The sequence below is a fragment of the Mus musculus genome, chromosome X (assembly GCF_000001635.26).
Source record: "Mus musculus strain C57BL/6J chromosome X, GRCm38.p6 C57BL/6J".
Classification (NCBI taxonomy): domain Eukaryota; kingdom Metazoa; phylum Chordata; class Mammalia; order Rodentia; family Muridae; genus Mus; species Mus musculus.
In genome coordinates this window covers 12,706,124-12,722,022 of record NC_000086.7, presented here as the reverse complement: position 1 = coordinate 12,722,022, position 15,899 = coordinate 12,706,124, and the positions used below count along the sequence as shown (strand labels likewise).

At 38.7% G+C, this 15,899-nt stretch overlaps 1 protein-coding gene across 7 annotated transcripts in view; it reads left to right on the top strand.

Annotated features, from left to right (window-relative positions):
- The window catches only part of Med14 (mediator complex subunit 14), an 87,227-nt gene that overhangs the window by 40,572 nt on the left and 30,756 nt on the right, over positions 1–15,899 (top strand). For all 7 annotated transcript variants that reach the window (XR_878029.3, XM_030251357.1, XM_017318510.2 and 4 more), the window contains exons 13-18: positions 2,273–2,432; positions 4,967–5,161; positions 5,942–6,076; positions 8,364–8,440; positions 15,331–15,491; positions 15,578–15,724. Coding sequence is in view for 6 of the 7 variants with exons in the window: in XM_030251357.1 (XP_030107217.1) it covers positions 2,273–2,432; positions 4,967–5,161; positions 5,942–6,076; positions 8,364–8,440; positions 15,331–15,491; positions 15,578–15,724 (875 nt within the window). In the remaining variant the exon portion in view is untranslated. The remainder of the gene's footprint in view (positions 1–2,272; positions 2,433–4,966; positions 5,162–5,941; positions 6,077–8,363; positions 8,441–15,330; positions 15,492–15,577; positions 15,725–15,899) is intronic.

Below are 15,899 nucleotides of genomic sequence, written 5' to 3'. Positions count from 1 at the left end.
ACATTGTAAGACTTTGTCCCAGGGACAGAAAGAAAGGAGAAAAAGAAATAGTATTCCCACATATACTTTAAAAGACTACCCTATATATTATTTATTTTGTTTGGTTTTTCAGGACAGGGTTTCTCTGATTAACCCTGCCTGTCTTTTTGTAGACTTGGCTGGCCGTCGAACTCACAGATCTGCTGGGCTAAAGGTGTGTGCCATCACACTTGGCAATATTTAGGATTTTTAATGTAACAGTGAGCCATATTTTGTCTTGTACACTATGTAGGTAGTCTGAGGTAATTAAGGAGGCTGTGTATGTTAATGTTTATCTTGTTTTTTTTAATAACATTAGTAGACATAATAGTCTCAAAAAGATATTTTGATTGGAATGAATTCATTTTCAACTCTTGCCACAAACGAAGCAAAGGATACATTTTTAACGTTCATCTTTATAGTTTTTCAAATTGATTCTTTAACGTTATGATTAGATGGTTGTGACAGCTGTTTCCTCACAGAGATCCCACTGCCTCTGCCTCCTGAGTGCTGGGATTAAAGGCGCCTGCCACTACACCCCCCCTGAATCACTTTGGTTTTCATGATTAAACAAAAAAAATTTCTAGGAATAGGGAGGGAGGGAGGGAGGGAGGGAGGGAGGGAGAGAGAGACAGACAGAGAGAGAGAGAGAGAGAGAGAGAGAGAGAGATACAGATCTATGAGTTTGAGGTAACCTGATCTACATAGTGAGTTGCAGGCCCAACAGGCTACATGGTCAGAGTATGTCTCAAAAAAAAACAAAAAAAAAAAAACCCAGAGGTCCCCACTTCCTATTTCACACTGGGGGAGCTGTCCAACTGCTTTTAAGATGTACTATATTCTGACACAGTTTCATTGCACATGCCTAGCATACTATTTGTACCACATGTAGTTTTTGCAAACTGACCTATACCCTATTGGATAAATGGAGCAAGCATGCTCTCAATAGTTGGGCCACTTTGTCACTATATTGCTATGGAAGTGCTTGTACCTTAGCTCATTGTGCATCAGTGAGTCTGAGCCAGTGCTTAGCTCTTTTTTCACATAGATCCTTATATTTTATCCTAGCCACAAGGATGATCATACATAAACCCGGGAGGAGTACTATAGCAAACTCATCAAAGTAAAATCCCAGGTCTGACCTCAATGGGAGGAGGGAAAGGGTAGTTAATGCCAGACGCTTTACACATACTTTTTATAGAAAGTGGTGCTGACATCTTAAGTGAGGAAAGAGAAATAAAGTGTTTTTTTTTAAAAGATTAATAATAAAATTAATAAATAAATCTTTAAAAAAAAGAAAAAAGATTTATTTACTTATTATATGTAAGTACACTGTAGCTGTCCTCAGATACTCCAGAAGAGGGCGTCAGATTTCCTTATGGATGGTTGTGAGCCACCATGTGGTTGCTTGGATTTGAACTGGGGACCTTCCGAAGAGCAGTCTGCGCTTTTAACCACTGAGCCATCTCGCCAGCCTGAAATAAAGTGTTTTATGCTTGCTTGTTTAGTTGTATGAATACTTTCGATTATTTTTTTTATTTTTGAGTTTATACTATAGGTCCCTCCAAAATATGTATATACATTCATATTCCTAAATAGAGCCAGTTGTTCCACATATGTATGTTTTCAGTGCTGACTGTTGGGCACTGAACAGTTGGTGTGCTTTTCCCACTTTATAGTTTTTGGTTTGGTTGTTTTGTTTTTAGTTTTTCTCTGTGTGGTCAATGTTGTCCTGGAACTTACTCTGTAGACTAGGCTGACTTCAAACTCACAGGGATCCCTCTGCCTCTGCCTCTGCCTCCTGACTGCTGGGATTAAAGGCACCTGCCACTACCCCCCTGAATCACTTTAGGTTTCTTATTTAAAGCTGTTGAGTTTAGTTTGATCTGTCTTTAAGCATCAGGAATCTTCCATTCCCTATGCTAAACTAAGCTACTACCTTAGTCTTAAAGTTCATTTTTCCTCACAAATAAGCTAGTTGCCAAATACAAAACTGGAGCAATGACTCAGTGATTTGGTTGTATGTCAGCGTTTCTCCGGCTGTCCTGGAATTTACTATGTATACCAGGCTGGTCTCGAACTCACAGAGATCTGCTTGCCTCTGCCTCCCAAGTTTAGGAATTAAAGGCGTGAGCCACTACTGTCTGGCTTTTTCAGTTATTCGTTAGTGTTCTGTAATTTATTTGTATATCAGTGGCATATAGTTAACCAGAAAAGTTACGACTTTATCATGTGGATTATCTTTTAAATTAAGGTTTTGGCTGGGACAACAGCGTTGCAAACAATCTATAAAACATCTGCCTACAATAACCACTGAAACGTTGCAGCTTGCCAACTATTCAACACATCCCATTGGAAGCCTTTCTAAGAATAAGCTGTTTATTAAACTTACTCGCCTTCCACAGTACTACATTGTAAGTATGCCAAGCATGATGGATCAAATTCAGTAATTTTGGATGTATGCAGAAAGCTTTCTTGTCTAGTTTCCCATGCAAACGAATTTTCCTTGGTGTCTGACTTTCATATAGGGATTTCAACCCAGGGGTACGATTAAAGGAAGAAAAGTCAAATAAGCTGCTGAGGAGTATAAGGTAGCCTTCACCTCTCACCCTAGTGCCTCTGCCGCAGTGAGGCCTCGCTTGTTGAGGAGGCTTTGTTTACATTAGACAAGGAAGGCTTAGGTTCTAATTGGAATGAAGTGTCTCTTTGGTTAGATACAAAAAATAATGTAGAGTGAAACTAACTATAACTATTAAGAAGATTTGGAGATATTTGGTATCAAGACAAACTTGCTTTGTTTTAGTTGAACTAGAATTTGGGGAAATATAGGCTGACTAAAGTAGATTCATTTTCTCCTTTATTGAAGGTGTATTCTATTTTGTGGATGGCATTCTTTTAGTGTACAATGAGATTTTTTTTCTTTTCATATTTCCATTCTTCCTAGGTTTTTCAGATATTTGACTTTTCACATGTTTATTTTTCATTTTGGTTTTTGTTTGTTTTGTTTTTGAGATCTTTGAATTGGTTAGAATTATTTTTAAGAATTTACTATAAATATATTTTCACATTTAAAGTAGTTTCTCTGGACAGTAAATATTTTCGACAAAAATCTATGGTGCTTGAATGTTTTAATTCAAGATTTCTGGTTGAAAGGAATAGGAATGAATTTTTAAGATTTTCCGATGTACCTTTTAATCATACTATCTTAAAGTGATACCAGGTACCAGCTGATCTATTTAGTTAATAGGTTAGTAAGTCTTATCGCTGATATGGATTTTATCAAAATTCATAAAACCTGAATCAGCCAGTGAACATATTTAGAACTTTGTGCTCAGTCATACCAAAAATAAAATTGAAGTAGGTGCATACTGTTTAAGTTTCTGGTTTTATTTGGTGTCAATGAATAGCTTTTAGTGTCAGTGTCCTGGTAATAAAACAAAAATTCATTCCACTGTAAGTCATTCTCCTTCCCTTAGATTTGTCTCTATATTCATAAGCAGAAAAGTAACTATAACCATAGTCATTAAGAATAGGATAGGAGCTGTGAGGTGGTGCCATATGCCTTTAATCCCAGCACATGTGGCACAGAGGCAGTGTCTCTGGGATATCTGAGGTCAAGGCCAAACTCGTCTACATAGCAAATTTCAGGATAGCCAGGGCTATACTGACAAATTCTGTCTAGAAAAAAAAAAAGACAGAAAGGAAAGGATACTATATAATTGATTACCTCAGAATTTATTTTCTGTGTTGTAATTAGATACTGTGAAAATCTGTGCTTTTCAGTCTCTTGACATTTCTTTTTTGGGCGGTGCTGGAGATTGACTTCATGCTAGAACACATGCTGGGCAAGCAATTTGCCATTGAGCTCTTCTTTTTTATGTTTTAAGACAATGTTTCATTAACTTGCTGAGTTCGCTTTGAACAGAGCTCTGTAGCAAGGCGGGCCTTGAACTCATATATGTGTTTTAGTGTTGATTGTTTCTTTGGTGGATGTTTGTGCACCATGTGTGTATAGACAGAAGAGAAGATCTAACCCCTGAGACTGGAGTTATATATGCTTGTGAGCTGCCATGTGAGCGCAGTGAATTTAGCCCAGATCATCTGGAAGAGCAATCAGTGCTCTTAACCTCTGAGTCCTTTCTCCATCCCCAGACCTTAAACTTGTAATGTTCTTGCCTTATCATCTGCAATACCTGCGATTAGAGGCCTGATCCACCAGGCCTACAACAAACTTTTTATTTTTGTACAGTATACATTTTGGTGACTGAATACTATTGTAACCTCTATCTGAGTAATGATACAGATTTATCATGCCACTACGTGTCCTCATGCTCTGGCTTTTAGCTAGATGTTTACATTTGTAAAATGTGTTAACTGTGACAGAATACACAAATAGACAAGGTGTGGCCCCTCAATGGCACTCTCAGCAGGCACTTACAGTGCTTGCTCACTCATGTTGTGCCCACAGAAACCCCAGTTTCTAGTTCATAAGTCAGGGTTCAGCTGGATGTGTTGGCAACAGGGGTTTTTATTCCCAGTCTGTGGAAGGTAGAGGCAGGAGGAATCGGCTCACAGTCTGCTTGGGCTACTTGAAAATCTGTCTCAGAAACAAAAATGAGAATGCATTTCCCCTTGTTTCCCAATGAGAGGTGGGTCAGGCCTCTAATCCCACTTGTTTTTACCTTGGCTACAATAATTGAGGTTTTAGGGTATATTCACAGGTAAGGGAGGTAAAAGGCAATTTAAAATTAAAGGGCAATAAAAGATTAAAATAGATAACTTTATAGAAGACCTGGTATATTATATAAATTTCAAGGATAACCAATGACAATACTTTATCTCATTTCTTGTGTTTACTGTCTACAAACTGCACTTGATGTAAGATGGACAATGTACAATGGTTCTTATTCTACTGGGTCTCACCTCTTTCTGATTTGTGTCATTTTAGGTTGTGGAAATGCTTGAGGTTCCTAATAAGCCTACGCAGCTATCATATAACTATTACTTTATGTCGGTGAGTACTGCAGATCGTGAGGACAGCCCTGTCATGGCACTGCTGCTGCAGCAATTCAAGGACAACATCCAGGACCTGATGTCCTATACAAAGACTGGGAAACAGACCAGAACTGGTACCAAGCACAAGGTATGCTCACATAGGAGTTAGCAGACAATGTTTGTGCAACCCCCTTCCCATTTTATTTATTTATTTATTTATTTAAATTTATACTATTTTGGTTTTTTGAGACAGGGTTTCTCCATTTAGCTCCACCTATCCTGGAGAACTGGCTCTGTAGACCAGGCTGATACTAAGCTCATAGATCCTCCTGCCTCTGTCTCTCAAGTGCTGGGTTTATAGGAGTATATTAACTGTGCCTGGTTTCATTATTTTTAAGTGGGAAAGAGTTAGATATAGTTTTTAAGGTACACAGCAGCAATGAAGCAGCTATGCACATTTTCTGTAAAAGGTGTCTTCCTCTTTGGAGAGTAGGGGTTGGTGATAGAAGTGGACCCCAGGGCTTTGTGCACTGCAGGCAAGCACTCTCCACTGGTCCTTGGCAGCCCTTGTTTGTTTCTTTTGCAGACAGATGCAGAGCTTTTCATGTTCCGTTTCTTTGTAGCCCTGGCTAGCCTCAACCATAGCATTCTTCTGTGTTTTGCTTCCTGAGCAAGAATTTGACCAAAGGCTTTTGTTTGAATTAAGAACAATATATCATTAACCACAAAGGAACTTGCTAAACACAAACTACTTGCTACTTAGTTACTTGTGCCTGTGTTATGAGTTGTTTAATTTGTTACTACCCTGTGTTGAAAGGTCACATTTGTTTGGGTTAGCCCCAAGCTTTGTTGTAGTGCTTCCATTACCTTAGTGAATCACAAGCACACGTAATTTTTTTTCACACATTTTTTAAAAATTATTTTCTAGTTGTCTGATGACCCATGTCCGATAGACTCCAAGAAAGCCAAACGATCAGGAGAAATGTGTGCCTTCAATAAAGTTCTAGCTCACTTTGTTGCTATGTGTGACACCAACATGCCATTTGTTGGTCTTCGATTGGAGGTAAGTTGGGAATTTTCATATGTTAACTCAAATTGCATGGCACCAGCAGGAGTAGTATCTGGCCCACACAAGACTATTCTTTTTTTCTCCCATTCCACTATCTCATAGTCTTCTCCTTAGATTAATGGGAATTAAATTGTTCCCAGTTAAAGAAGGTGGACAACATTGTTTAGGTCTTATCAGAGATGGCTGCTTAATAAAGCATGGCATTTTGAGTTGGTGAAGTAATGTTTGAGCACTACTTACACTGGCATCCTTTCTGAGAAGTAAATCAGAAAAATATTAAACTAAATGTTACTTTGATGTTGTGGAAGAACATCAGATGCAGAATTCATGTCTTTCAAGAGTATGGCGTTGTGCCGGGTGGTGGTGGCGCACGCCTTTAATCCCAGCACTTGGGAGGCAGAAGCAGGCGGATTTCTGAGTTCGAGGCCAGCCTGGTCTACAAAGTGAGTTCCAGGACAGCCAGAGCTACAGAGAAACCCTGTCTCGAAAACAAACAACAGAATATGGCGTTGTAGGGTTGGAGAGATGGCTCCCTACTAGAGCATTGGTTGTTCTTTCAGAGAACCCAGGTTCAGCACCCACATGACAGTTCAACACTGTTGTAACTCAGCTCCAGGGGATCTGACCTCCTCATATAGACATGCATGCAGACAAAATAACAATGCATATAAAATAAGTCATTAAAAAGATTGTGTTGTTATATCTACCATGATCTCTAAAATATGAATGTAAAGTGAAATAACAACTGGTTTTTTGGATTTTGCTTTTTGAAAAAGGGGCTTATGTAGCCTAGCTGGCCTTGAATTTGCTATGTAGCTAAGGATAAACTTAAATTCCTTTTGTTTTTGTTTCTCCTTTCCTATCCTAAGATTACAAGTCATATGCCATCATGCTTGCTGAAACCTTCAACTTTTCCTTATTATTTTTTAAAAGATTTATATGAGTACACTGTAGCTGTCTTCATACACACCAGGAGAGGGCATCAGATCCCATTACAGATGGTTGTGAGCCACCATGTGGTTGCTGGGATTTGAACTCAGGACCTCTGGAATCTGGAAGAGTAGTCAGTGCTCTTAACTGCTGAGCCATTTCTCCGGCCCCATTTTTCTTCATTATTATTAGTACTTTTTAAGTGTATTGGTGTTTTGCCTTACATGTATTTCTGTGTGAGGGGGCCTGATCCGCATTGTTTCTCTCTTGGATGTTATTTCAATTACTTATAGAAGTCCCTGAGTTACTGTTTGGGTGATGGGAAGAGTAGGCACATGATTTTGGGGCATGCAATGCATTCCTGTCTACCTCCCTGTGCGTTGGGGAAAATGGAAAGACACGTATGGTTTTTGTAGGTGCACATGGTTCTTATACTCTACTCAGATGTTTTTGTCTTTCTCCTCTGTGATCCATACATGCTATACACACACGGATCTTCATACAATACTTTCTTGAATTCATTCAAGCTCTTAAAAACTTAACTACAATCTCCTCTTTAAATTGATGGATAATATTAAAATACCAGCTCATTTTCTTCTTATAATAATGAATTCTGAGCTGTGAATAACTACATGTAATCTTACTGGCAGTGTTTTTCTCTTTATTGATTGCAAGTTGCAAGTCATTTTTTGAGCTGTTCTAGACTTTAGTTCCTTTTGAGTGTAAACTTGTATTGTCTATTTGGTCATCAGCTAGCTTTCTAAACTTTCTTCTTCTGACTCTCAAAGTCAGGCTAGATAAATATTTAAATAATTTGTGGGACAGGGTATGTAAGAATCCAGTCATAGAAGCCATGTCATTGTTTACTGAGGGCAAGGCTTTCTTTCCTCCATCAGAGGACCTTCTGGCCTGCCTTCCTAAGATGGACTCTGCCAGATGAGTTTCAGCCTGTCCCTACTTTTGCCTGACTTCAGTTTCATTTTGACGAAACAGTAGAATCACAAATATAATCAGTTCTCGTTTTTAGTTCCTTCATTTGAAACCACTTGAACTGATTCTGGAGTACTTACAGCTTGTAGCAAAAAATGGGAGCATACTGTGAATTTTGAAGATTTCCGTATTGCGGATATTCTCTTTGAAGCGAAACGCCGAAGCACCTGTGACTTGTACTTGCTTTACTCTAGTTTCCAAGGGCATCTGAGAACAGGAAGACTGCTCATGCTGATACACTGTCACTTTGACAAAGATTGCCCTTAGAAAAGATGGGATCAAGATAGATAACAGGCAGAGAAAAGCTGATTTCTTTTGTGAATTTAGCAGTTTAATACCCCTGTGCTTTTTCTCTTTTCAGTTGTCTAACCTCGAGATACCACATCAGGGAGTGCAAGTGGAAGGTGATGGCTTCAACCATGCAATTCGCTTATTAAAGTAAGCTTGTGTTCTGTGTCTAACTTGGCGCTACTTGTTGCAGTCACAGTGGAGAACAGTTTCTCTCCTATGGAACAGCGTAAAGCAGTGCTCACAGTCTGTGTATGTCGTAGATTTTTGTGTAGAATTACGGAGGTCCAGGGGAGGTTCTTTTTTGTTCATTTGGTGGCAATCCAGCACCATCTGGCATTTTAGGGCATCATTTGTTAACCAGATAATCTAGTCAGTGTAAATGTTTCAGGTTTGATTTTTGTAAAGCCCTCCAGGATGCCTTGGGTTTGCATAGCAGGGAAATATAGGCTACTTCAAAGTCAAGGTGGGAATTCCCAGGAAAGTGCCAGTTGTATATGCAGACTGAAAGAGTGATGAGAATTAGCCAGACGAAAGGGAGATGGGGTTAGAGTAGAGGTCCTAACCAGAAGAGGTAACTGCTAATATGAAGGGTTGGAGGTAAGAAAATGCTCAGCATGATGGATCTGAATGTTGAGCAACAGATAAAGGCAGGTGATAGAGATGAGCACAAAGGTGTAAGCAGGAATGCCTAGAGCCCGTAGAGTCTTTTTTTTTTTTTTTTGTCATTAAGCAATGTAGACCTTATCCTACTGGTACTAGGAAACCATCTGAAGCTGGACACTCTATTCTAGCACATTCCTCACAATATCTTCACAATTATTCAAGAGGCTGATGACAGAGGATTTAGACCAGTTTTAACATTACAGTGAAGTGCCCATTTTAAGACACAAAAACAACCCCAAAAAGAAGCCAATATGATTTTAAGTACAAACTGACATCATTAGAAAAGTTTTTCTGGAAATTGAACCTTATGGCAATATGCAGAATAAAGGAGAGTGAGATTGAAGTAGCAACACCAGTTGAAGTGGTTCATGGTAAAATTGCCGTTAGTTTGGACTAGGGTATGTTCCTGTAAGGACTTAGGAGATGAACCAGTCAAGGGTTGGTGATTAGATAGATTTCAGAGGTACAGGGGACGGAGGCAGCAAGGACTCATTAATTTTGTCCTAGGCAAAAGATGGGTGATGGTTTGAAGTAGAGGACACCACAGTGTGAAAGGACTTTTCTAAGTTTGAGGGGCCTACAGATCCATTGAGCATACACAAATGTTCTCAAGCTCACGGTAACGTTTGGACAGGTGACAATGTCACCATCCCAGTGGTAGTAAGTGAGCTGACATAGCAAATTAGATGAATAGGAATGTGCAAACAAATGAAGTTGGGTGCTGGGCCTGGTGGTACACATCTATAACTCCAGCACTTAGGATTCGGATGCAGGAGGATGGCCATGAATTTGCTTTCAGTCTGAGTTAGATAGTGAGATCACGTCTTAACCTCCCAACCCACACACATACAAGAGACGGGAAATCAAGCTGGTCATAAGGTTTAGTTTTAAATGGACAGAAGAAAAAAGAACCAAATGATGCTGGAAAGTACAGGTAGTGGGTGGAAAGCTGAACATGAGAAATATGAGATAAGGATATGTCCTAATGAACTTTAGTAGCACATTAAAAATTAAGAACACTTGGAAAGGGGGAGCTGTTACTCTAATTCACTTGGTAGAATATCTTCTTGATATACATGAGGCCATGTATCAAGCTTCAGCAGCTCATAAACCAGGTTTGTCGCATGCCTATAATCTCAGTACTCAGAAGGTGGATGGAGAATGGAGGAGCAATTCAAGGTTTGAATTGCTTTGCATAAAATAGATTACAAAATCAACAAGTTCCATTTGACTACCACAGATAAGGAGATGATAATAACATCTGTGTTTTATTCGTTTTAGTTTTCACAATCTTTTGAAGCATCTTGTCAACATTTTTCAGAGAGCTTTCACATTTGTCTCTGATGGAACCAGGGCTTGAGACATGTCAGATGAGCTGCATTCCAGTACCCTTTCTACTTGAACTCAAGCAAACTCTGAAGTGTCCTTCCTAGGAAAGATGCATTCTTCTTTCCTCTCCCTCTCCCTCTCCCTCTCCCTCTCCCTCTCCCTCTCCCTCTCCCTCTCCCTCTCCCTCTCCCTCTCCCTCTCCCTCTCCTCATTAGGTATTTTCCTCATTTACATTTCCAATGCTATCCAAAAAGTCAGCATTTTTGTTTTCTTTTTTAACTTCATTTCATAAAATTTAAGGGAGGTCTTTAATTCTCCCTTTCCCCTCTATATTTACAATGTAAAGGGAAAAATTCAAAAGTTGATAGATTTAAAGACAGTTTTCCAGTGGCTGTTGTTATCATGCTAGGGTATTTAAAGGGAAGAATGATAAATGAGGATCTTTATGATTGTTTTTTTTTCATTAAAACCTTATACTGATTATTATAAATATAATCTTTTACTAACTGTTCTAACACATTTGATTTTGAGAAACTCTTCTTTCAAGCATGAATTAATTTTCAAAAAGAATGAGTCAACCTTTTCAAGCTCTTAAGTTTGGGCACATTTTTGCTTTTTGCTGAAAATATGCTCTGTTCTTATTCCAGCTTTTTTAACTCTTTGAAAACCTGAAATAAAAGTATCAGTTCTATCACAGTAACTTTCTTCATCTGCTCTGCTTCACTGACCTGTTACCTTTTGCTGAATTTAAAGACCCTTGTTCCTTCAGATGAGATACAGAACACGTGCTAAGAATGTATGCTCATGTTGCTTAGGTTTTGAGCCTTGGGTAAACTTCAATTTTCACCCGAACTCACACTGTCTCAGGCGTGAATCATTGTTTTTCATACCCCCATGTGTTTCGTTGCTTCTTATAGCCAAGGCCTGGCAGATAGGCACAACTCACTCTTTCTTTCTTCCTTTCTTCCTTCCTTTCTTTCTTTCTTTCTTTCTTTCTTTCTTTCTTTCTTTCTTTCTTTGGCAAGTCTTGGGACTTGAGTTCCTACTGCATGTGCATGTATGACCTTTAGAAAAACCTTTCCCCTTTTGTTTTCTGTCATACTTGAATCCTGACTTTACTCTTAGCTCCCTGAGTAACCTTTCCGCTTGTTACTCTATAATATATACTTTTTGATGTTTGTTTGCTCAGACATACATGTTACCCTAGAGAAGTTTTGTCTAATTTCTCAGGTTATTCAATGCTAGAGAAACATCACGAAGGAGTAGCTATTTAAATTAAACTTTTAAAAGATTTTTGGGAAGTTTTCAAATAAGGTTAACCCTCTTTATTCATGAAATAGTGTCCTCAGTTCTTATTCTTTTTTGTATTAAGATATTTTTTGTATATGGTTATTTCATCTGTATGAATATCTGTGCACCATGTGAGCGTGCATGCACTAAAAATGACAAGGATGCACTTTGACAGATCTACTGTAGTTGAGGTCTTAAATGAAATGGAGTCTTAGACTTCCCTTAGTTCTCACTTTGGAAATGTGTAGGTTCTGTGCTTTCATTTTCTCTCCAGATGGATGTGATGTAAACCTAAGGTGAACAGAATATGTGTCTCCACTTATACTCCAGACTCAAGGTGAAATGTCCGTCTAAATTAGCTGCTTTAGAGCTCCCCAAGAATGCCTGTTGTGAGGACTAAGGGTGGGCAAGTTGAAGATCATTTATCCAATATTGGTGTGGTTCTTTGAAAATGGTTAGCCCATAGAGAGTAGCAGTGTTGGGGTCCCTTCTAATTAAGATGTAGAACTCTCAGCTCTTCCAGTGCCATGCCTGTCTGGATGCTGCCATGCTTTCTGCCATGATGGTAATGGACTGGACCTCAGAATCAGTCCAGCCCCAATTATTAAATGTTGTCCTTTATAAGAGTTGCCTTGGTCATGGTGTCTCTTCCCAGCAGTGGAACACTGACAAAGAGTCATGTCAGTTAACTTTTAAAGTTGAATGGATTAAGTGGAAGTCAGCTTTTAGAGTTTTCTTTAAACATCAAGCTCTAGTTCCATTACTTTATGCCAGGTAAACACTATATAACTAATGTTTCAAAATAATTAAAAAAGGGGTATGAAGCAGTTACATTCAATTAATTTTTTGGAGAGTCCATAGAAAACTGATTACTACAGATACAGATTGAGCTAGCTATAACACGGTACACTCAATTTCAGTCTCAATTTGGACTGTGTGTTCATTATCAGTATTAATGCCAAAACAGATCACAATTTGTTAAAAGAATCATATTGTTGTCCGTCTTCACTGGTGTTTATGTCCATTTGTCTCTGTATGTTTGTGTGTCTGTCTGTGTGTATGTTTGCGGGTATATTAAATTCTAAATATACATCTACATGCAAGGAAAGGTTTTTTTTTCTAGGAGGAATTTACAGGAAGTAGTTTGGGCTATGCCAGATGACACAAATCTCTCCACAACAAGGTGCTTGTCTCTCTTAATCCCTAGGGTCCCCATCATGGAAGGAGAGAACTGACTTGTGCAAGTTGTCCTCTGACACATATACCATGGCATATGTATGCTTTGACTTACAGAATAAATACATTTTTAAAAAGAAACTATTTTAAAGTGTCTAATTTTATGATAGTAATCTGTTCTCACAGCAGTCCCAGTTATTGGTTTAAACCAATTACCACTTTTCTGATTTGGCACCAACATTATCCCTCCATTGTAAGCAGTCGGGCATGAGAAACCAGTGGTAGGGTTAACTATTTTCAGGTTTAAATACTACATGTTGAAATACCCCATCCAATATGATTGTCTGGCTCTGACTGACAGATTATATTTGGCTTTCATGTGGCTTCTAAACAATCCCTGACTTTTGACATGGATAAAGAGAGGCCACTGTGGAACAGAGTATTTGCCCATCTACCAAAGCTGCGAGTGAAAGACAAATCTAGAAAATATTTCCAAACTTTGTCATCTTATTATGTTTTTGGACTTTGATCATAAAAGCCACACATATCTTGGTCATTTGCCTATTTCACAAGTTCCTTTCAATATTGCCATACATTCTGAGAACTTTGCCCATTTTTTCTTTGTGACAGTGTTTTATGTAGCATATCCTAGTCTTGAACAAAGTAGCAAGGCGATTTTCTAGTCTCTTGGTCCCTAGTGTAGGACTTGAATTGCTTTTCTACTGCTGGCCTTATAAGCACGATATCAAGCTCAACTTTTATAATGCATTTTGGATGGAACTATTTCTTTTCAATGTATTTTCCCTACCACTATTCTACATCAGCAGGATCTATGTGAATCAGAGTTGCTCAGGCTGGGTTTGAATTTGAGATCACTTTGCCTTCATCTTAAGTAGCTGAGATCACATACACACTTGGGCCACCATACAAGAGGAGTCATGTTCTCTTGTCTACAACAGTGCCTATCAATAGCTAGATATCTTGTACATTTTTATTTTTTTCCACCAAATTCTAGAGTTTCATAAGATGTGGAGTTGGCCCTATATATCTCTACAGATGCTAGAAAGATAATGCATAATAAATATTATGTTGTTATAAATTATTTTGTTATAAACTTGTGACCTTTTTACAAACCCTGTACTAGGTAGTGCTTCAACATTTACCATCTTTCTGCTATGTGGCCCATACATTTTTCTTGGTATTGAAGCAGTTTTTTCATGACAGTGTTTATTACTGGTTTTATTTTTTTACTGGTTCCTGGAGGCTTCATTCCTCCTACCTGGCCTGTGACCTTCTGGTTCCTCCCTACTTTCTCACCTGCCCTCCTCACTTGAGGTTGCCTATCTCTGTTCCTGCCCTCAGCTAACTACCAGTAGGAGGTCAAGGAGCCTGGTGCCTGGCCCAAGCCCTTCCATTCCTGCCAGTCCACTTTTGAAGCTGCCCCAGAGGCCCCAGTGGGTACCTGAACAGTGTTGCTCAAGCTCTGCCTCTGGAAGCCAGCAAAGATGCCCACCAGGAGCCACATGCTTACGTCTGCTGTGTACTCTTTGGCTCATGGCACCTGCCAGCCCCATGGGCCTTACCCCTGCCCTCTTCTTTCTGATATTTTTCTTTTTGGCTAACTTTATCTGGTGATGTTTTGGTTCCTGCCAATAATTTCAAAACTCAATTGGATTAGGCATGAAGATTGCTGCAAATTCTAGGCCCGCCTGGACTAAAAATAAACCAACAAAGCAAAAATCTGCATGTTGAAGAGAAAATGTGTTTAAAGCTTCAATGGAGAACATTGTGATGCAACATTTTAATGCAATATATTTCACTTTTGCTCTATCCATATATTTAATTTTTTGCCACATGCAAAAAATAAAAAAAAAAATAATGTCTCTTACTGTTTTTCAGTTCCAGGTCAGCGGTTTTCAACATGGAGGTGGGGTGGTTTTACCCTTTAAGGAACATGAAGGGCAATGTCTAAATATACTTTTATCATTACCTAAGCAATCAGGGTCCGAAGTGCTATTGGCATCTAGTAGATTGAGGCCATGGAGGCCCATCACAGCTCCCCACAATAAAGACTTGTCCAGTCAAAATAGCAATATTGCCCAGACCGAGGAGTCCATTCTGGGTATTCTGAATAAGAAAATTGAAACAAGTTTCTGTATTTCCAGATATTGCCTTGATAGGAATAATTATAAAATCTAAGATCCAATCTGTGAGTTGAGAGATACTATATAATTAATGTAGCAGCTGTTATTTCATCTACTACTGAAATACCAGCTAAAATATATTGTTCATAACATTGTATGGTATGGTAAATAGTCTCTAAAGCTGTAGAAGGAAAATAGAAACACTGTCTTTGGGTTTGGGGGTTGGGGGGTTAAAATGAGAGTCCTAATATAGGTTGATGTCATCTGATGTGGGCTAAATATTACCAATTGCTGGGAACTGTTGCATTGTAGAAGGGATCTAGAAGCCATGTTGGACCTAAAGCTCTGTTGTCATGTCATACCCTGTGTGTCATTTTTACTTTGTGCTTTGTCTTTGTGCATAACATACATCTCATGTGTCATCTTTCATCACAGGATTCCTCCCTGTAAAGGAATAAGTGAGGAAACACAGAAGGCTCTGGACCGCTCTCTTCTTGATTGCACTTTCCGATTACAAGGTAGAAATAACCGCACTTGGGTGGCTGAATTAGTGTTTGCAAATTGTCCGCTTAATGGCACTTCCACCAGGGAGCAAGGTAAGATCTTTCACACTGTGTTTTTGCTTATGTCCATATTTTTAAAAGTATTGGTTACTATTAGTTTTTTCCTTTGAATCCTTTAGGACCATCCCGACATGTTTACCTGACGTATGAAAATTTGTTGTCTGAACCTGTTGGTGGCAGAAAAGTAGTTGAAATGTTTCTTAATGACTGGAGTAGCATTGCCCGTTTATACGAGTGTGTGTTGGAATTTGCACGTTCTCTACCAGGTACATGTAATAGTCTTCCTTTTAAATGAAAATACCTCCTTCATGTAACAGAAAAAGTAAAACCTGTACAGTGTTTTAAAAAAATACAGCCAAAAGTATCTAAGGAAAATTGTCTTCTTTACCGCAGTGTATAGTCTCTCTTTCTCCGGCGGAAAAACTGTTAAATTTCTTTTAT